The sequence below is a fragment of the Telopea speciosissima genome, chromosome 4 (assembly GCF_018873765.1).
Source record: "Telopea speciosissima isolate NSW1024214 ecotype Mountain lineage chromosome 4, Tspe_v1, whole genome shotgun sequence".
NCBI classification, from domain to species: Eukaryota; Viridiplantae; Streptophyta; class Magnoliopsida; order Proteales; family Proteaceae; genus Telopea; species Telopea speciosissima.
In genome coordinates, this window is record NC_057919.1 from 18906332 (window position 1) to 18927926 (window position 21595).

General features: G+C 38.0%; 3 protein-coding genes across 4 annotated transcripts; 1 reads left to right on the forward strand and 2 right to left on the reverse strand.

Annotated features, from left to right (window-relative positions):
* Nucleotides 1-941, reverse strand: LOC122657941. Its single transcript, XM_043852744.1, has 2 exons — nucleotides 421-941; nucleotides 1-130 (listed from the first exon to the last, which is right to left on the reverse strand). Exons 1-2 carry the CDS (start codon nucleotides 794-796, stop codon nucleotides 48-50), a joined length of 459 nt encoding a protein of 152 aa, XP_043708679.1. The 5' UTR covers nucleotides 797-941; the 3' UTR covers nucleotides 1-47.
* Nucleotides 942-6427: 5486 nt separating this feature from the next.
* LOC122657942 lies at nucleotides 6428-8927 on the reverse strand. Its single transcript, XM_043852745.1, has 2 exons — nucleotides 8571-8927; nucleotides 6428-6763 (listed from the first exon to the last, which is right to left on the reverse strand). Exons 1-2 carry the CDS (start codon nucleotides 8772-8774, stop codon nucleotides 6650-6652), a joined length of 318 nt encoding a protein of 105 aa, XP_043708680.1. The 5' UTR covers nucleotides 8775-8927; the 3' UTR covers nucleotides 6428-6649.
* A 2319-nt stretch (nucleotides 8928-11246) lies between these two features.
* Nucleotides 11247-19387, forward strand: LOC122657940 (protein DCL, chloroplastic). Of its 2 annotated transcripts, none has more exons than XM_043852743.1 (3): nucleotides 11247-11762; nucleotides 16402-16516; nucleotides 18941-19068. In XM_043852743.1, exons 1-3 carry the CDS (start codon nucleotides 11362-11364, stop codon nucleotides 19001-19003), a joined length of 579 nt encoding a protein of 192 aa, XP_043708678.1. In that variant the 5' UTR covers nucleotides 11247-11361; the 3' UTR covers nucleotides 19004-19068. The 2 variants fall into 2 exon arrangements, with proteins under 2 accessions (XP_043708678.1, XP_043708676.1); XM_043852741.1 differs by having other exon boundaries at nucleotides 11251-11762; nucleotides 18958-19387.
* The last annotated feature ends 2208 nt before the right edge of the window (nucleotides 19388-21595 follow it).

A 21595-nucleotide genomic window follows, 5' to 3' on the forward strand; every position in this document is an offset into this window, starting at 1 on the left:
TGTTCGTCTGAAATCAGTGAGAAGATTCGGGTTTTGTTCATCTGAAATCAGTGAGAAGATTGTCGCACCGAACAAGCAACCACCTGTGCCCACTGCTTCAATCTCGCCTTCACCGTCCGAGGATCGTCTCCTTCACATATTCAAACAATTTCAAAAATTTAAAAACGGAGAAAAAATGAAGTTCCATTTATCAAGAACACTCTTTTCCCCAGATGGAATCTATGATGAAACAATGAAAAACCTATTCAATGATTGGCCACGAAGACAGGGAAGAACAAGAATCCAAAGATTAGAACAAGTTTTTTTTTGTTTTGGAAGAAAGAGACACGAATCTAGTAGATGACAAAAAGTTCATTCGATTCAAGACAAACACAAAAAAAAATCATATTTGAAGGGAGAGGCAGAGGTAAGATTAATTACCAGGGTTGAAGATGGTGTGAGGACTTCCAGGAGGAGATGACGGATCGCATTCTGAAGGTGTAGCTGAGGATGATGACTTAGAGATGCTATCACTATATTGCTTGTTGACGGCATAGTAGAAACCTAGAGCGGGCAAAGTATCGGATAGCTTGCGATCTAGATCTGGAGAATCGAATCCGAAACCCAATTCGATACATGCCTTAAGCTCGTCGAGGTCTTCGTCGGTGACACTCCGACTTCGTCGACTCTTCCTGTAGTTTCCTTTCCGCTTTAACCAAGCTTCATCACGATAAGTGTCAGGAGACCACGATCGCTGCTTGTAGAGCGGTGCTAATGCCTTGAATGGTGGTGGTGGCACCGCCTTGAATTCCGACATGAGAGCCCAAACCACCTATCCTTTCAGAATTTAAACCTAATTTTTCCGTTTGCCCCCCACCCCTTTTGACGGGGGATGCGCTGGGCTGCGGGAGGTCGCCTGACCTCTCCCGTCGTCTTCCTACTCTTAGTTGTGAGCTCTTAATGACGCAACGAACTCCTTTTATTGTGCGAGTGAGCGATAGCGATGAAGGTAAGTCTTTCGTACACCGTACGATGCGAACCATCATATGGCCTCGTCACCTATGAAATATGCAAATTGGTGGACCACGTCAGCTTTCTAGGCTTTTGGTTGGTCCGCGTCATCATGAACTGTCCTCCTTTTCTAGAAAAGTTTCCAATTTCTCTTTCATTTTAGTTACCAAGTTTCATACGATGTTTAGAATATGAACCCGAATGACCCATCAGCCGTTGGATAAAGATATTCGATTCTAGTGCATCTATCCGACGGCTGAAATACGATACTAAGAAACGTTTGATAGAGGGAGACGGTGGTGAGTTATACACCGTCTTCAATAATAAAGATGGGACCCACAAAAGAGATTTAAATCCCCAACAAACTTCCCGATCCAGGGTTAATTTGGGGTTTTTACGTTGTAAGTTTAGGTCGTAGGGGGAGTGTTGTGATAAACAAAAGGTTCTTAGATTGCGGGATACGTACGCGAGGATTGCGGGCCAATCCAACCAATTAAGCAGAAAAGGGATTATTAGATTAGACTTTATAGAGATTAACGTGTGGCGTAAGCCCAACTTGAGTCGTGCTGGCGTGCATTGGCTTCTTTAATTCAGGGAATCAAAAAGAGAATTTTAATTTTGTCCTCTATAAGGATGTCACATTGTCACCACACTAAGCAAAAAAACATACCCTTGTTCGTTTGAATCGGGTCGGGTCGGGTCGGGTCTGACCAAGTTAAGGGTACTTAACCCGACCTTGTTGCAGCCATGAAGTCTTTCAAGTCTTACATGAACTCAGGAGCCAGGAAGGGACGAACTTGGACGAAATTACAAGGAAGACAGATCCGTCAATGATATTTCCCTCCTTAAATTAAACATATAATGTGAATTGAGAATATTTTTGACTTTGTTTTCTTAACTCTTAAGAAACTATTTTTAGTTTTATTTTTTTTTAATGTTAATTGAGGTTTATTAGTGCTAATGATTAAGTCAGAATATTCTCTAAGATCTAAACCAACAAAAATCTTCAATTTTTTTTTACTAATTTGTAGACCGTGTATATGAGAGGGTGGGAGTTTCAAGGCATTAATTAATGGGTAGACGTTTATGACTTTTCCCACTCTTCGTGAGAGGGGACACGACCGTTTATGCTTACATGGTCGTGTATAAAAACTTTCCCCTTTTGCTACGATAACTTTTTTCGGGGAAAAAAAAGAGAAAATTGGTATTATTATGTAGGCAGGTGCAGAGGGGTCATTAATGAGTTTGAGCAATTATATATTTTATCATGAGGTCAAAGGTTCTAATCTTGGTATTGAATGATTAATCAAAGAGAGTTTGAATAGCAGAGTATAACAAAAGAGATAGAACGACCAACGAGGAGGGGAGGAACAAAAAAGTTGTTAAACCTAAAATACATGAAAAGACATTGGAAATAGGCATTGAGATGTCTCCATGGTGGTCCATGGTAGTACAGTGAAAGCAATGAACAAGTCCTCATCACGCCACTTGGGTAGGCTAAGGCAGCATTTGGTATGTATTCTTGGAATGCAGTCTACGTTGATTTTGCATTCTCAGATGATAAAAATAGTGTTTTTATCTCTCGAGAATGTGAAATTGACCTAATGCATTCTAGATTGATTTGATTTCATAGATGATAAAAATAGTTGTTAATATCATCTGAGAAAGCAAAATTGACCTAGAATGCATTCTTGAAATACATTCTAGATTGATTTGAATTCTCAGGTGATAAAAATAATTGTTTTTATCGTCTGAGAATACAAAATCAACTTAAAATATGTTCCAAGAATGCATACCAAACATAGTCTAAATGTTCAAACTAGGTGATGATAGAGAAATACCCAAGGTGATTCCAGTTGGTAAAAGTAACGCCACGTCTATAGATAAACTCGCAGGTAATTGTTGTCGGATGGTTCTCCACCAGCATAAGCATGACACATGGGAATTCCTTTTTTGGATTCCAAACACTTTGGCCCAATTCCTAACCAAGGCCAACCTAACATCATTTAAGGTAACTTAGCATTGTCATTCACCTAATCATACATCATACCTTCACAATAACTAATGGATATGATTTAAGCACAACTCACACAATACATCAGAGGCTTGTTCAATCAAGCCCACCCTGTCATTTCATTGAATCTGAAAAAAAAAAGGCACCCATAAGTGAAGATGTTACATACCTTGGAACCCTAATTACTTCTAAGAATAGGAAAATTGTGATTTGGGATATTGGGTTTAGTAGGGCTAGGTACAAGCTTGGTCATTGGAAGGTTTCCCTCTTATCTCATGCTAGGAGAATTGTTTTGGTGCAATGTCTTAAAACTTATTTTTTTGGTTAGTCAATGTCTTAAAACTCAATCCCCATTTTTTGGATGTCTTTCTTTCCACTTTACAGTTTAGTGTGTATCAAAAATTGGAGTCCACTAGTGCTCAATTCTGGAAAGGAGTGCGTGAGGAGGCCAAAAGGTTGGTCTTTAATTTCTTCAAAATCCTTGTATACATCTAATTTGTGGAATTTAGCTCGTCTCCAGGGAGCCTAGCATGCCCAGGGTGCTGCCAGCTGTTGGGCTGTGCCGCACATATCCCTCTAGGTATGTGTCGAGATGTTTGCGACACAACTCAATCGCTGGATGCCCCCTGGGCATGCCCTAGGTGCTGGGCTTCCTAAAGACGATCCTAATTTATGGGGGAAGATTGCACTTAGAGTTGCTTTGACCCACAATAAGGCATTGCTTGTGAAATTAGCTTAGAAGTTATTAAGCTAACTTGATGCTCTTTAGTCCTTAGTTAGTAAAGTCGCGTATCATACGTGTATTATACGCGTTCCCGTATTTTTAAACGTATAATACTCCCGTCCCCATATTTTCCCGTATTTTTATAAAAAAACGCGTTTTTTAAGCAAGCACGTATTATACTCGAATAATACACGTATTATACGTTTTTTTTATAAAAAAAAAATTATCCAAAAGATTAGAATTTAGGGAAACGATTTCACTTTCCCTTTCGTCCCTTTCGATTTGCGTTGAACATCCAACCGTAGCAGGCAAAAGTAGCCGCCCTCCATCTCCAATCATCCTCGCCATCTCCGTTCAACAAAGCGGCACTTAAGTCTTGTACTCTCCTCTTGTTTCTCTGGTCTTTCAACTTGCTCATGTCATTTTCAGACAATCTACATTCATTTCTTGTAGATTATTGATATTTTGGTATGTTAAATGATAATCTTAGAGATGTTATATAGCATATTATATTATTGTGTTTATTTTAGTTAATAAAATCATGATATTATTTTGTTTATTAGGTGGTGAATGCATGTTATATAATGAATATATGTCCGTTTTTTTTAAAGTATTATTGCCGTCTATGCCATATTATATCCGTATTAAACGCGTACCGTATTATTACCGTATGCATTTTATGAAGCCGGATTTTTGAAAAATATTATTACCGTCTAATCCGTTTAACTGCCGTACGTATCCGTTCCCGTTCAATTGCCGTTCCCGAACTTACTAACTAAGCTTTAGTCTAGGGTTTTGAAAGCTAAATATTTTCTAATTCGGGTCTCTTGGATCATGTTACGACTCTTAAGAAAGGTTCATTCATTTGAAATAGTATTATACAAATCTTGCCTTTGTTTAAAAAATTGGTCTGTTGAAAAGTCTTTGTGGTAAGTTGACCAAAAAGTTAGTGGTCAATTATCTTCCCGTAAGGGTGAACTGGTTTCCTGTCTCTTATCATAGTAGACGAGAGATTTGGAAACTTTGTGGAAACTAAAGCTTCATCCTTGCTTTGAAATTTTTGGTGGAAAGTCCTTATTGAAGGGATTTCTACTAGGGATAGGCTGATTAATATCATTTCTATTGAATCTTTATACCCCTTTTGTAAATGTGAGACTGAAACTGTTTGACACCTTTTCTTTTATGTTTTATTTCTAAACACATTTGGTTGGTTGGGCCATTGAGTTTACATACAAAGTACTAAGGGCATCACAATCTAAACCGAACCGGTGAAATCAGCCCGGCCCGATACGATTGAGTCCGATCCAAATCGAACCGATGCCTTATCAATTTGGCTTCGGTTTATGAGTTAGGGCATCATTCGATTTCGGTTTGGCTTGGGCTAAACCGATGGATCATCGATTGACTTGACCAATATGACCAAACCCGAACACTGAAACCAACCCCCAAACACTAAAAATCTTACATAATCCCTACCCAAAACCAGTCTATACCCGATTTTTCAAACCAAACCGACCTGAATTGAAACCAATAGCACAAACCAAACGAATCTGAGTTCAACCCGTACCGAAACCGAAAAGTTCTTATTGGTTTGGTTTCCTGAAACTCACACCGAAACCAAAAAAACTGAACTGAACTGAACTCGAACCCCCCGATTGACACCCCTACAAAGTTTTATGTTCTTTCGATCTCAACAATCACCATGTATTTTCTATGTTTTCAGGAATAAAGTTGTTTTTAATAATGTGATTATCAATATCATATATAAGTGGACCTCAGATTCAATACTCCAACATGTACACTTCATCTAGTATTTCTGATGTCCATGTTATGTCATTACATGCTTATTTATCCTGCCCCTACCCGTACACCTATTTATCCTGCCCCTACCCCTACACCTGCTCGGCTAGTGCAACTCCACCCCAGAAAATTATCTCCTCCAGTTCCCTGTCCAGCCCAGTTCCCTAGTGCCTCTAATGAGTGAGTTTTGGGGAGGACGAAGAAAAGGTAGGGTCATTGGTTTGTTAAAAGTGTTAGAAAAAAGTATAAGTGTCATTTCAAGTGCAAATTATATCCACATCATCATTTAACAATCAGTTTCTAGCGGACTATTAATTTTGTGTGTTTTTTTTTTTATAAATCAAGGGGGTGTACAAGCCAATTTTTCGAATCCTCAAATTTATTACTATTTTAGGTAACATATTGTTCCCTTCTTGTTTTTTTTTGGGTGGGGGGGGGGGTTGGGTGTGGAGAGCTCGGTGAATAGTTCTTTATTTTTTATTATTCCTTATTTCTTTCTCCATATACATGTCCTAACTTCGCATTTTATATCAGATTTGACTAACTTTCATGAATGCATCTGATAGGTAAGACAATTTCCTATTTGGTTCCTGACACCTTCCAAGTCTGTAACCTTAACCACCCGTTTCTTGGGTGTCCACCCAACCATAAATGGAATCATATGTTTAGGAGCTACCCTCAATGCTAGGCAGTTAATCTAAAAAAGAAATAAAAATATAGTTATGACTTGACTATCTAGTATTACCAAAAAAAAAAAAAAAAAAAAAAAAATTTGGATTGATAGTAATACAAACAATTAAATGTTTAAAAGTTTTACCAAAAGTCTCTGAAAACAAAAATTCTAACGATATATTACTGTCACACTATTACATCACAATATCATCAGATGCAAATGCACATGAACACAAGAATGTGTCTTTCCATGAGTACTTGTGTAATCCATATTTTATTCTCTACTCTGTTAGACCAATTTTCATTAACTCATCATCAAATGAACATGTCCAAAAAAAAAAAAAAACAAAAAAATTCAAATAATTACTCCGCATGAATTTAAAATTTCATCCATTGGAGAGACAATTCTCAACCAAAAGCACCTGATGGCCATGAAACCATAGGAATCATCAAGGTTGATAGACATCAGGAATCTTAAGACCAACACTTGCAGCAGATTTCCCCAGAAGTCTTTTCATTTCATCTGATCTATCCACTGCAATATTGTACGAGAACAACAAGTCCTATACATTCATTTAGGAAAGCCAAGAACAAGGTTTAAGTGGCAAACTAAGGATATTAAGGCATCATGTCTCCCACAACAAAAAAGTTATTATCAGAAAAAAAAATCATAAATAGCATTTTACAGGTAAAGATTGTATGTCATCCCAGAAAAACTTAAATTTAAAAGTAATGGTTTCCATCCAAACCATCCGCAGATCTGATAGCAACAGACAATTTTTGTTGAATCAAATCCTTCCTCCTTTTATTTTATTTGGGGTGGGGGTGGGATGGGGGATGGGGGATGGGGTTGCAGATTCGACTCTCTTTCTCCAATCCCAGCCACTCCGTCTTCCCTCATCCATTGCCACTCACAGTTATCTCCGGCACAACACACCCCAATGCTCAAAGCTCAAACCTTACAGGGGCCCATGTTCACTTCCACTCCATCCTGGTAGGATCATTGTCATCACTGTTGAATGAAGCCACCCAGGAAAAGAATGACAAAGAAGGGGGAACCAGTTGCTCTGAACAACAATAGCCTCAGGTTATAATCACCCCAGTCAGTAATCTTATGAACAAGCATTTAAGAAATCTCTTTATAGTAATATCTAAGAATATTTAAACTACCAAATCAAGAAACAGTCTGTCTCCAATCAGATCTTATATCAAATCCCTGAAGGGTTAAATCAGACTTGTGTCAATTGGCAATGGCTGCTTCTTCTCCAGTCTCAGTCATACATTTGATAGTCTGATATTATTTAGAATCCCAAGACTAGGTTACTGGTTCAGCTACCTATCAGCCATGTAGACAGTCATATCGCATTTCAAAATCTTCGAACCTGGATATTATGTTTTGTGTTCATTGAGTGTGAAGAACAAAGTTCTTGGTTGTAACATTGGAATAACAACCTAACAGGGGATTAACAAGAACAGACACCCAAACGTTTTGGGTAATCCCATGCATTGGCATGCACCCACTTGAAAGTCTTGGACTTCTAAATCTTTCTTCCATCACATCGCCAACTCTTTTTGGGCTGAAATTTGACACAAGACTGTGGACCTTGCAGTCTACCTTTTCACAAAATTTGGGTGCCACAAGAGCTGCCACAAGCGAGATATTTGGATCATGCAAGAAGCCCTTCCTCGGTGGGCATTCCCCCCCCCCCTCCCCCCACCACACAGAAAAAAAAAACCAAAATACCAATGCAGATTAACCTTCTTAAAGGAATTTTTTTTGTGTAGAATTGCTTAATTAAAAGATGAGATGAGATAATCATGAGAAGAAATTCAGAGAAGCTACAAGAATCATCATTGGGGGAGGGGGGAGGAGTTGTTCCTAGAACACATCAAAGGATCATCATTAATTTGTAGAGGGAAGAAAGGAGGCTTTATGATGTTCTAGTGGGTGGATACTCCTGAAGATTGAAATCTATAAGTATGGAAATAGGTCAGAACAGTAAGGCATTGACAATGGATCATATGAATCATTAAGAGATGCAGTTTCCAATTTAGCATTAGTATCACAAATTAGCTTGGTCCATGTCATCAATAAGGATCACATGAAATGGGTATTTTGAATGCTCATATTGTTATACATGACAGTAAGAAACCTCTATCATGACCCCTCTGCCCCCCCCCCCCCTCCAAAAAAAAAAAAAACCTAGAAATAAAGTTAATTATAAAATTATGGACACATTAAAGATCACAGTTGGAATATACATTGGTATCAACATATTTGAATCCCAAAATACATAGAAATTATTTAACAATTGCATTAAATGAGTTTCTGTACTTACAGTTTAAGAAGAGTACACGTAAGAAACATATCTTTTGATGGTGCACACTGTTGAGCAGAAAAGTGTAATCATGGGCAAGGTTTAGTTTTTGTTGAGTAGCCAATGGATCTGACAATGCAGAGCTCTTCGGGAACACTTGAGTTATGAAATCTCTGAAATGCCTTTTATATTCTTCTTTACCAATGTGTTTCTTCACGGCTTTAAGAAGGTGGCGATAGACCTTAGCAGCTTGCATGGCTTCAGAGCCCGTTCCCAACCACCTTTTCCCCTTCTTACTGCAATGAAAACAAATTCAATTCAAGGATGCATCATGAAGAATCAGCTCTCTCTGCCTCTTCTTTGAGTAAAAGAGCAAGAAAACCAAAATTGTTAATGAAAGGATCTAGAGCCCTAAATCACTAAATTTGGGTTCACTGTAAAAAATGCTGGGAGAAAAAACCCTGGCAGAATTCACAAAAACAGTAAGTATTATTAGTTTATTACTGCATGCAAAGCAGAAATCCTCAGATTAGGTTCTCAAATTGCTCAACAGAAAACAATAAGGCCTCATTTTGATACTTTACAGACCATTTCTATTTCTAAAGGGTCAAAACAGTTCACCTGTATTTCATTTTATAAATAATGTATGAAAACAAGTCTTTTAGAGGAAAAAAATCCACTTGTCAACAGCCATTGGGGAAAAAGTTGGGGGGGGGGGGATGAGTTGCACTGGTGCACGTAAGATGCTGCATGTACCATAAAATGAATTCACAACCTCATACAGTTGCAAATCATGTGGCATTGAGCAATTAGCAACATAGGTTAAGGTTGCTAAAAAATAAAAGAAGAGACTAAGGTGGGGCCAGATAGTGAGACAGGATAATTTTTCTTGGTCATTAATTGCAAAGAGGAGTTGAAAATCAACCATTAGATTATCAGCCCTTAACATCTCCTTTGTGACTATAGGTAGGTGTTCAATAAATGTCCAGTTGTGGTGAGAAACCTCTTTTAAATTCAAGGGTAGCAACATTTGGCCCTTCGTAACGTATGAACCACATCCTCCAACTCAGAATGCAGCATCAGCTCTGTTGGTGCTCTTGGCAGTGTTGTCATTGTTGGCAACAAGGATTTGGCAGTGGTGTGGTTGTGAAGACAGTATTCAGTTGGTCAGCAGGGTATATCCCCACTGTAGGAGCGGGGGTTCAGGGGCAGTGCCCCCGATGGTCTTGCGGGGGTTCGGGGGCGGCAGCCCTTGAGGCAAATTTTTGGGCTTGCGTTTTCTTGCTTCTTTCTCATTGGTCCGAAGGGTATCTTTTGGAATTGTATGTATATTCTCGTTAAAGGACCGAAAACTATCTCTGGAGCCCTAGTGAAGAAGGAAATCGAGGAGAAATCGTCTTCTACCATTCCGACGTGATTCGAGAGCATAGGCGCGAAAGAAATCGTTAGAAAACATTGGTTTGGTCGTTAGCGATGGATTCGAGTGCTTGATTCGTCCTGTTTAAGATCTCACAACATTCGTTTGGAGTTGGGAGTTTTCCTTTGAGAAGTTTGATCCGGCATTCACAAGCTCATTATGTAAGCTTATCCATTCAATATAGAGAAAATCCACAAAAGCATTTACTGAAGGCAAGAAGATCCTTATGATAGTGTAAGTGTAAAGATATATGATACCTTGTCTGCTTCACTGACAGTTTTTGCATAGCTTCAATGCAAAAGACAAAATGGATGCAGATAACCTATTATATCAGATGAAATAACCCATAATCTAGTTCAGATGCAGCACTGATCTATTTTCTAAAAAATAATGAGTTTTAGCAGCTCAATAACTTGAAAGTATATTATATCAAACCAACTTCTTTCTTCCTCTACCAAGCCTTGTACCTTCAACCTTAGGGTTGCACACATGAGCAACAAACCACTATGAGGATACAAAGAGCCTTGGTTGTACCTTCAATTTCGCATATTAGGTTGAGAGGGAACAATATAAGTTATCAAATTTTAGTTATGTAGCTAACAGTATAAGATGAGCCACAATACTAAACGATTGAGAAAAGAGGAATTGAAAAGATTAGAAGGTTGATCCAATTGCCAGAGCTTCTTTCAATCAATTCATCGAACAGGAAACATTCCCCTTTCATGTGTATCAGTCTATATTTTTTGATATCTCGATATAGGGAAACTCCAATAGCAAACCATTAGAATAACTATCTTGCAAGCCACAATTGTTAGATTTAATATATAAAGTAGAGGAAAAACATCAAATGAAGTACAAACATGCTGAAACTTTTAAAACTTTAAGTGGGTATTGTAAGCTCCAAGATGAAATGGTAAAAATCCATCACTGAGCTCATAAAACAACCCCCATACACATACATCCAGAGAGAGAGAGAGAGACAGAGAGAGAACTCACCAGCTGGTTATGGTGCCGCCGTTCGCAGAGATGAAGTAGAAATCCTTACAACTCTCCTTCTTTTACCCAATTACAAGTAAATGTGGTATTTAGGACTGCAGGGTATTGATGTATTATTCCCTGATGAGAGATCCATGTGAGAGAAATCCAACTTGAGGCGAGGGGTGACTCAGATTGGAATCTTTCATGTGAAAGACTTCATCTGAATCATACTGATACCAATCCAACAGTCTAAAAGTTTCGAAATAAATAAAACGATATACCGAGAGAACCTTTACTGTAAGCTCTTCATGAGATGAGAAATAGTGACCGTTAACCTCTCTCCTACAGTAAGTCTCTGATCTCCGAAAGACAGAGACATTGGGAAAGAGTAAGACATGGTGTGAGTTGAAGCAGAAAAATCAAAAGCTCATAAACTCAGAGATTACCCATGGCTTCTTTCTCTAGTTCACCACTTCTTTACCTGTCGAAAAACCCTATTTCTTTTAACTTCCCGCCTCCAATAGTCTTCTTTCTTCCCTGTAATCGTCATGTGCCCTCGCTTCACCTGCGTTCCTGTGCCCTAAAAACTGGGTCGGACGGAGGCAGTGTTAGGAGCCGAGATGGTTACAATTCAGAGTTATTGAGAAAGCCCGTCATGTCGCCGATAGATGACGATGCTGGTTCTGCGAAGGCAGCCGTTTCGGATAGTGACGTCGGGGAACCTGCTGAAGAAGGAAAGAAGGGTTACAATCAGTCGGAAGAAGATGAATGGGTTGATTGGGAAGATCGAATTTTGCAGGACACTGTGCCGCTTGTTGGTTTCGTCAGGATGATCCTTCACTCTGGAAGGTAAGGTTTTATCTCCTATCTTATAACGATACAAATACAATGCCTTTCTAAACAGATTTGTCCAACTGGGTTATCTTAATCTGTAGCGAATTCGTGACCTCTGGGTTTTGAATGCTCACTGACCTGTAAGTGTTTCTGCAAAAGATTCTCATAAAGATAATCATTTAGTTCTGTTGAGTGTCTTCGCGTTGTTGACAATGGAAACTCCTCGATAATGAACTTCACTATCACAAATTCACAACGAAGATTAGCTTTGGCCGGTTACTTTTAATGCCCCTTCTCAGGAAATGGTTCCCTTTACTTTGCATCAGGCTGCTATTATAAAAAAGTTTCAGTCGTTCTCTTTTTAATATGGAGAATTATCTGGTTTGCCTTCAAAGTGGAACAGGAGATGAGAATGTGGTTTGCAGGGTACAAGATGTCTTAATTCAACTGTTGTTTGGAAAGATCAAGCATGGTTGGGTGTTTCATGTACACTATACTTTTAGGTTGAAGCAGTACACCAAACTTGGTAGAGTGTTCTGTTAGTAATCTTACTTTTTGGTTGAAGCAATAGATCAGTGTCGCTGTGGGAAATACGAAAGTACATCTCAACTGAACAACATTATTACATGAAAATTACTATCTAACATTACATCCTAAAGAAGTCTCCCTTGTAAAAGATTAATTATCAAATGATAATGTGGTCATTCTTTTGAAAATTATTCTAAGACTAATGAGTGCAAGAGCATATAAAAAACAAAATGATTACTCCAAAACACACACACTCAGGATTTCCAGTGCTAGGATTCTTTTTTCTACATAACATACCATAATATTGGTAAGTTTCTAGTTTATCTTGCTCACAGCCTTGCCTCATGGAAGATAATGATTGTGTTTCTGTGATGTCCTTCCTTCAGGATGAGTACTTTTATAACCTGATTCTTGTAATTCACAGCCCAGGGATGTGTTGCCAAGTAAGATACCTTTAGCATCTCACTTTTGACAGTCCTCAGTTCATCTGCTACTCAACATCTAACAGGAGTTGGGAAGTATGATTGAGTTGGTAAACTTCATAACCTTATTGAGAGGCATTGGCCTTCTTGCTTATCCCCTCTGTGTTTTATTTTATTTTTTTATTTTTATTAATAAATACTCTCCAATTTGGAGTTGATAGTAGTTGTGTATGGCTTGTTCATGGGATAGTGTCTCTGCTTATTCGGTGTAGAAGTAGGAAAAAAAAAAGTAAATCCAATTGTTAATTTTTGGTGGTAGGGTGTTCTCTGTCCAATCATCACCCCTCCTTCAGCATCAAAATAAAAAATATTTTGACGGTTTAACATACTAGTCTTGTTCAGTTGTTCATTAAAAAAATAAAAACATATACAGATATTGATAAGGCTTATAGCAATGTTAATTTGAATTCTTAGGTCATGCTTTTAAACGAAAAGGATTTGGGGTGGGGTATTGGGAAATGAATTAGAGGTTTCCTTAGATTGGTTCATAACTTTGAAGCCAAAAGAGGGATTAGACTTGGTTACCCTTTCTCCCTGTTGTTGTGTACCATTGTGGAAACATTTTTCAGTGACTATTTGAGGGAACTTAAAATAGAGTATGATTAGGGCTCTGAGATTGGGACAGAAGAGGTGGAAGTGTAGCACTTGAATGGTGGACATATGTTTTCAGATGTTCGGTTGTGGGAGTCATGAGTAGCCTTACAAAAATTTGGATCTCCAGTCTCCACTTGGATGGAAACCTAAGTTTTTAACCTTTTTAGAACCCACTTGGAGAAGCTTGGCAAGAGACTAAGAGATGGAAGCAGAATTGCATTTCAATGGAAGGAGGGACTTTTATTTTTTCATTTCAATTTTTTGGAAAAGGGACTATTTCAATCAAATCAATTGTACTGACCCCTTCAAGTTCCATATTCAAGGACTCTGCCAAATCTGTAGAAGGATAGAAATATAAGGGTTCTGTGTGCGAACCTGGATATCCAATGACAGATTACTTGGTCAAGTGGGGGGAAGTTTTGAGGAACTCCCTAGATGGGAGGTTAGAGTTAGGGAATTTTTAAAATAAAATGAAGCTCTATTATCCAAATAATAAAGTTAGCATATCAACATTGGACGGACCAATCAGATATACTGGATATAGGGTGCATTTATTTTTTCTCTCCTTGGATTGGTTGATGTTTTGTTTAGATCATAGGGATCGATATGAACTAAACTACTGAACCTTAGATCCTTGATCCTTTTGGGTAATTTCATTGGAGCTATGTTTATTGCATATTAAATGATCTAATCAATGTATGGGTTGTTACCTATAAGAAAAAAAAAGCGATGGGTTGTCATGGTTGAGGCTTAGGGTCAATTAACAATTGTCACCCTAGCTTCCCATGGAGCACCCATAGGCTACTTTCCCAATCTTCCCTGTTATGGAGTATGAGGTAGAGGAGGGAAATAAATGAATGGATCAGATTGCTGGAGGACCTTCGGCAGGGTGTGATACGTTTTATTCGGCTTCCTTTCTTCTTTGCCTCGGTAAAAGTAAATTGAAGAACCATAGCTTAGTGTAACTTACCACTGATCTTTATTTGGGACATGAGATTGGGATGGTTGTACTCTTTTGCCTTGTTAGCTGGTTGGAATGTGGTTCTAGCATAGATCGAGCCTGAAACTCACCAAGTTCTGCTTCAGTTCCCAAGTAAATTATCTACCAATTCTTGCTCCTTCTAAGTGTAAAGCATTCTCATGGGAGGTAGGTCTGAGAAAGTGAATAATAATTATATGCTTCGAAGGAGAACACACCCCCCCCCAGCGTGCGGGGGAAAAAAAAGTAAAATCAGTTAGATGCATTTTTTAAAATAAGGGCCATAACCCAGTGCAAGTCCACTTTCTCAAGGTTCCATGTGGGGTGGACTTGGGATGGTCCTAGCCTCTTAGCTTTTGGCTTTTGGAAGTGTCTTTCATATGGAAAGTCAACAAGCTACCTGTCCATTCAGTATTCGTTTTTGAAAGTGGTTTAGGATTACTTCTTTTATCTTTTTACAATTTGCTGGAAGTTCCTTATGAATTTATCTATTTGATGTGGTTTGGCATTTTTGTCATGGTTTTAGCTTTTAAGGATTGGTATTGAACTGGTAGGGATCTTCTGATCCCAGATAGATTCATTGTGTTGGCAATCACATGTTTTACTTTTGGGATGTTATGTTTTGAATTTTGATGATGTAGATCACAGATCCATGTGTAGCCGCAGGAACAAGCCCCAAAACCAGCCCAGCGTAGTTGTGGGATTCAACTGCTGTGAGAGGCAGCCTGGTCTGATGATGTGGCAGGTTTTTGGTGGTTCGATGGAGCATCACATAGACAGCCCCAGCCCGGAGAGAAACATGAAGAGAGAAGGGACCAAAACAAAATTTTAAAAAAAATACTGTTTAGGTGAACAGTACCACAAGTTACTGTTCAAGTGAATAGTGATTTGGGGGTTCATATGGACAGCTGGTGTGAAGATTAGATGCTGGATGTTGGTGGAATATTTTATTAGAAGCTGCAATTAATTAGTTTCTATTTTTGTAATAGTTTCTTAGTTATTAAGTCCTGCTATCTAGTAGTTTCTAATTTTGTTTCTTTCTCCTGCTCTCTAGTAGTTTCTAATTTTGTTTCTTTCTATTTTTGTAATAGTTTCTTTATTAGTTTCTATAAAGCCTTATTAGTTTCTAATTTCAGTTTGTTACTATTTTTATTTTGTTCTCTAAAATAGGAGTTTCTATTTTGATGTATGGTAGCTAGATTTTATAGGAATTTTCTATTTTGGTTGTAAGCTACTTGGTAGCAAACGCTTTCTATTTTGTTACCCATTCTTCTATTATAAATAAAGAGAAGAGGGCAGCGTGGCTCACAATTTGGGTTTAAAGCTGTGAGATGCAGCGAAGGTGAGAGGCCATGGTGACCCAAGGGAGAGAGTGAGAGGCTCAATCCTATTTATCGAAACTATCTTTCTTCTAACCTATCTTCTATTTTTCCTTTTTTTATTTTCATTGTGTGATAGTGTGATCTGCTACAAGTTCTGCGATCGAAGGGCAAATCTGCTGCTGAACAAAGTGATTGATCTCCTATTCTGTCCAGCAATTGAATATCAATTTTCAGCATCAATTATAGCCTAACATCGATCCTACTGTAGAGTGGTTGTTACTTGAACTACTACTACATTATTTGATGTTCATGCTTTGGTGTGTGCTCTCCTGCCTTGCAGGCCATTCTTTTGATTGGAAAAAAAATTGCATTATTCATAAAGAAGAAAAAGATGTTAAACTTTGAATGACATCAAGTTGTTTATTTTCTGAATATTATTATTTGATGAAGTGTTGGTGATTTGGGAGCCCTGAAAGTATTTTCCACTGCGAAAATATACAGACTTATTTTGTGGGAGGAAAAAGTGAATGAAAATCATTTGCATGTAGAATCTCAACTTTCAAACTATATGCTTTTTTTCTTCTCTATCTGTTGTTCAAGATGGATTCTTGGCAGCTATCTGATGCTTACTGCTACTATTAGACTAATTTTAAGGGCCTTTAATCTGGAAATTATGTGTGAAAAGTAAATGTGTTTTTTTGTTTGTGATACCAGCGATCATTATATACGAATTTAAATTTCTATTGCAGATACGGAAGTGGTGACAAACTGAGTCCTGAGCATGAGAAGACAATTGTAGAGAGGTTACTTCCTTATCATCCTGAGGTTGAGAAAAAGATAGGATGTGGAATCGACTACATAACAGTATGTCTCTGTTAGTTTTGGATTTCTTTCCCTCAAATAAGTCTTATTTTTGCTGGCAGAAAGCTTAACTTTTAATATATAGAGAAATATGGTGAGAATCATCAGCTGAAATATATTTACAACTTTGATCCATCTCATGACCCCTGTTACCTGCATCGTGATTGCTATTATCATGCTTTCCTATTTGTTTCTGTTGAGCACTCAACTTAGCAGTTTCGTGATCTTTCCTTTTGTTTCTCATTTAATCCTAAAATTTTTAATTGTGTATTTTTAACTTGTTTCTTCTGTATTTGTATGTGAGGATGGAGTTTCTCTTCTTCTTCTTTCTTTTTTTTTTTTTTTTTTTTTTGGGGGGGGGGGGGGGGTTGTTGTGTTGGGTGTCGGGGTTGGCACGTAGGGCTTGGAAGTTTGGAACACCCAATTTCATTTGAATTGTTTAGCTCATATGATCAAGCTGTTTTGTTATATTCATAGGACTGTCTTTATGCATCTTTTCAACCTCTAGTGTTTATGGATTTGATCCCAGCCTACCTACCCCAAGAAGAGCCATGCACAAGTGAGATAGGAGATATAGGTAGATGGGGCTAGGAATGTTGATGTGAGCACAAAACAGGTGGTTTATTACTCTAATAAGTTTACGAGGGATTTAGAGTTGAAGCTTGGAAGTTGGCGACTTATGTGTTATTCTAAAGATTTGCTTTTAGATAAAGTAAAAATGAGAAATGGCAAATATTCTTGTGCATTGACTGAAAAACATAGTAAAAAGTAGAAATGGCAAATGTTCTTGTGTATCGACTGAAACTATGTAAAATGCAGTGTTTTGAAACGTCAGTTGGACATGAAATCCGCCAAGAAATAGTTGAATAGCTGAAGTAGGACTTTCCAACCTGAGCCTGAACAAGAACTGTCCTACCCCTTTCAAAAACTTACAGGTGGATTAAAATTAGTTAAAATAGGCTCTGCTTGAGAATGATTCTGAAGCAGAATCCGCTGAAGGGATGGAGACCCTAATTAAAATCTGTTAGCAAACAGGCCAAGCTGATCTAATCAGATCTTTCAAGGGTTATGATCATTTTGGTCCAACTTTTTGAAGCATGGCCTTCCTAGAATCCACAAAACAGTTTGAAAATTGATCTTGGATCCAGCTTTGATCCCTCAATGGCTTATGGTAATTTGGTAGAAGCATCTAGGTTACTTTTCCTATTAGAGTTTGAATTTAAATGCAGTCAAAAGGTTTATCAGAACTATAGAGGTTCTGGTCCAGGATTCAACAGGTTTCATCATTTAAACCTTACCATGTTAAAGGCAGTGGTATACAAGTCCTGTGCAAGTCCTGCTTTTGGGGGATTACGATGTGATCACAGTTTTGAAAATTGGGAATCGGCCGATTCTGGCCAATTCGACACAGCCGATTCATGCCAAGAAACCCTAGAATTGCTGAGTTTTCAGATCTGAGGGCCAATTCCAATCTGATCCGATCCGGATTGGAATTGGCAGGGGGACCGATTTGATCCCAACTCCGTGTTTTGAGACTCTGGATGTGCTTCAAAATGTTATAGATGGTTGAATAACTATATGATATCTTTATTAGTATCAGCAACAATGTCAACAACAACAACAAGAAGAACGAAAATTCCCACTTAAACCACACCTTTCTTGACCCAAACAGGTTGGTGCAACTTGCTTTGGTTAAACGGCTTCTTGGTAGAAACATCTAAGTTACCTTTCCTATTTGGCTTTGAATTTAAATGCAGTCAAAAGGTTTATCTGAACCATAGAGGTTCTGGACCAGGATTCAACAGGTTTCACCATTTAAGACAGAGGTATACAACATTTATTTCAAAGGGTTCTTACTTCTGAGAGAGTGAGGTGTTTATTGGAAATGGTTCGATGCTTTTTACCATGACACCTTATTGCGTTCCTTTCTCCTACTCATGATTCTCTTACTTTACAAATCTGATCATATTCTATAACTTGATGTAATAATAATTAGGTAATTTATCAAAAGAGATAGTAAAAGAGGGCGGACCTCGGTGCAACGGTAAGATTGCTCCATTGCGACCTAGTGGTCGCGGGATTGAGTCGGGAAACAGCCTCTTTGCAAAACCGGGGGTAAGGCTGCATACATTATGATCCTCCCCAGACCCCGCAGTGGTGGGAGCCTCATGCACTGGGTACGCCCTTCTTTTTTTATAAAAAAAGATACTAAAATGAATCATGCCTAAACCATACGTCCAAATCATACTTCTATTACAACTTTTACAAAGCTAGATTACTCAAAATATTGTCAAATTTTGTTCTTCTTAATAGTTTATTAAAAGATGGTACCTTGGAAAGTGCTTAAAGTGAATAACTTTATGAGAATAAGTAACTTCTGACTTCTGTTTCATAATTTGATTTGGATTTTTTTAATAGCACATTAAGTTGTTCATCTTTGACAGATTGGATATCATCCTGAATTTGAGAGTTCTCGTTGCTTGTTCATAGTCCGCAAGGATGGAGAGTTGATAGATTTCTCATTCTGGAAGTGCATAAAAGGTTTGATCAGGAAAAACTATCCTTTGTATGCGGAGAATTTCATCCTTAGACATTTTCGACGGCGTAGATCCAAAGAATGAATGAACCTATCAAGCACGTACCACATACCCTTCATTTATTGTTGTATTTAGAAGAAGAAGAAAAAGTTGAAAGGAAATGCACAATGGCTTCATACTATTGAATTAGTATTGTGCAAAATATCATTGTATTTGTAACAAGCAATAGGCAGGAAGGAAAAAATTTTCCTCTTTTCAAATTTTCCTTGAAATTTGGTTACTCTTACTATGGGTTTTGTTTGTTACACACCAAGGAAATCAGTTGACAGGCTTAATATAACCCTAGGGATGTCAAAAATCTGAGTCTAGCTTATGCAGGAATGAGAGATTGTTTTGCAATTGGAGCCAGCTTACTAGATACTTCACTTGATGTGTGAACTCTGTTACCTGGAGACTTCAAAGTAGGAGCTGTATCCATGCCTGTCTCTAATGGGGGATTGGCATGGTCATTGTTGCACTGCAAATATACATGTGAAATTGTGAATAAAAACAAAAAGTGAAAACATTGAAGTAGTGATCAGTTATTTTTTTTTGGAAGAAAGAACACTACGCGGTCCTGTGCTTAGCGTGGCCACCACGCCTAGACATAGAACCGCCTTGCCCCCATGTAAAGGTGGATTTTTCAAGCACCCCAAGGCGGTTCTGTGTCTGGGCATGGTCGCCACACAAGGCGCATGACCGGGAAGCGTTCTATTATCCTTTTTCTTATTTTGAAAGGAATGATTAATTCAATCTTGAAGATTTTTCATTCATAAAAAATAATAGGTAAATAAAATTCAATCTTGTTGTATATTCAAAATACTCACTTGGGGTGATGCTAATGAAGAGTCTTGAATATAATTATAGAGATCTTTTATCCTATAATTAATTAGGGGAAATGTTCTTTGCACTGGGGTGTAGGATGCGCCTAGACACATTGGGGTTGGGTGAAATGACCACCTAACCCTCTAGAATGGCTGAAATGTCCGTTGTGCCCCGGCCCATGTGTTTGTTCCTGGCAGAGAACAGTGCCCCAATTAATTACCATTGAGATTTATTCTCAATAGTTGGTTCTCATGCTAGCATGTAACATAAACAGATTTACAAGACATCCAAATTTTCAGTAAACAATATGTTTTTTTTTTTTGTTTAACCATCAAGGTGAATTCGCCAAGGCTGTCCACTGAGCCCATATTTGTTTATTCTGCCAACGGAAGGCTTGTCTCGCTTCCTTCAGGTCCATCATTGATCAGCTTAATCTTTTTGGAGGGGTTAAGGTTGGTCGAACTGCCCCTGTGATTACATACCTTCTCTTTGCTAATGACACTAATTTTCTGTAGGGCTTTTGAGAATACTTGATTTATTTCAAGACTATTTGGGCAGTAGATTAGCTTCCCAAAAAGTAAGGTGTTCTTTAGTAAGGAAACCTTAGATCAAGATAGGAATATTGTTCTTGACATTCTTGGTGTAAAACCTATGGAAGATGAATCTGTTTATCTCGGTTTTTCATTGGTTCCTATAAAGAAAATTTTCTAATTTGGAATAATGTTCTTAGTCGTATTCAAGGTAAGCTTGGACTCTGGAAAGCTTCTCTTCTCTCTCAAGGCTTAGTACTTCTTGACTTCTTCTTTGATTCAGGTTGAGTACCCACCAAGGAATTTTTTTTAAAAGAAATCCTTGGTGGGTGGCATTTCTACTAGGAATAGGATTTGTAATTTTCTCTTGGTTGACATTTCCTATCTCTTATGTTGCAATAAGAAAGAATCACCTTAGCACCTCTTTTTTTCTTGTGATATTTCTAGTTGAATTTGAGCTGTTGGACCATTAGGGTTGCACAAGGAGCACCTTAGAGCCTCATTGTTGTTTTGATTTCTTTGCTTTGTTGGTTCGAGCCGGCCTCCTTGTGTTCTAGCTTAGATCTTAACTATATCTTATCTATCTTAGCTATCTCCATGTATTTCATTTGGCTTTTTAGAAACAAGTATCTTGCATAGTCAACCCTTTTCCCCGCTCCAAGTGGTTCAACTTATTTATATAAAAGATTGTAGCTCATGATCTCTTTCTTGCCCATAAACACCCTCAAACCTCAATCATAGTTTATCAACCACTCACAAGACCACCGAGATCTTCGACTTAGCTCCCAAAGATAATCCACCTGGCCCTTCTTACGAGGGGGCAAAACATATAATATTTTTTTACTACAAAAATTTCTATGATCTTATTTTCATACCCCTGTCTAAGTACCAAACCGTTTTATCAGAGGATAAATCTATTATTATTTGCGATGGTTGTTTTGATCTCATTTCTAGCACCAATGAATGTATTGTTTTGTTTCTTTTTCATTCCAGATTTCACTTTGGTTCTTTAAGTTTTGGTGTTTTAGGAAACTTGTTGGCGTCAAAAGCTAGATAAGCATTATGCCGCCGGGGGGGGGGGGGGCTTGCACCATACAGTGATGCAAGAACTCATTGGAGTAGAGGTGTTGATAGATAGTACTTTTGTATAA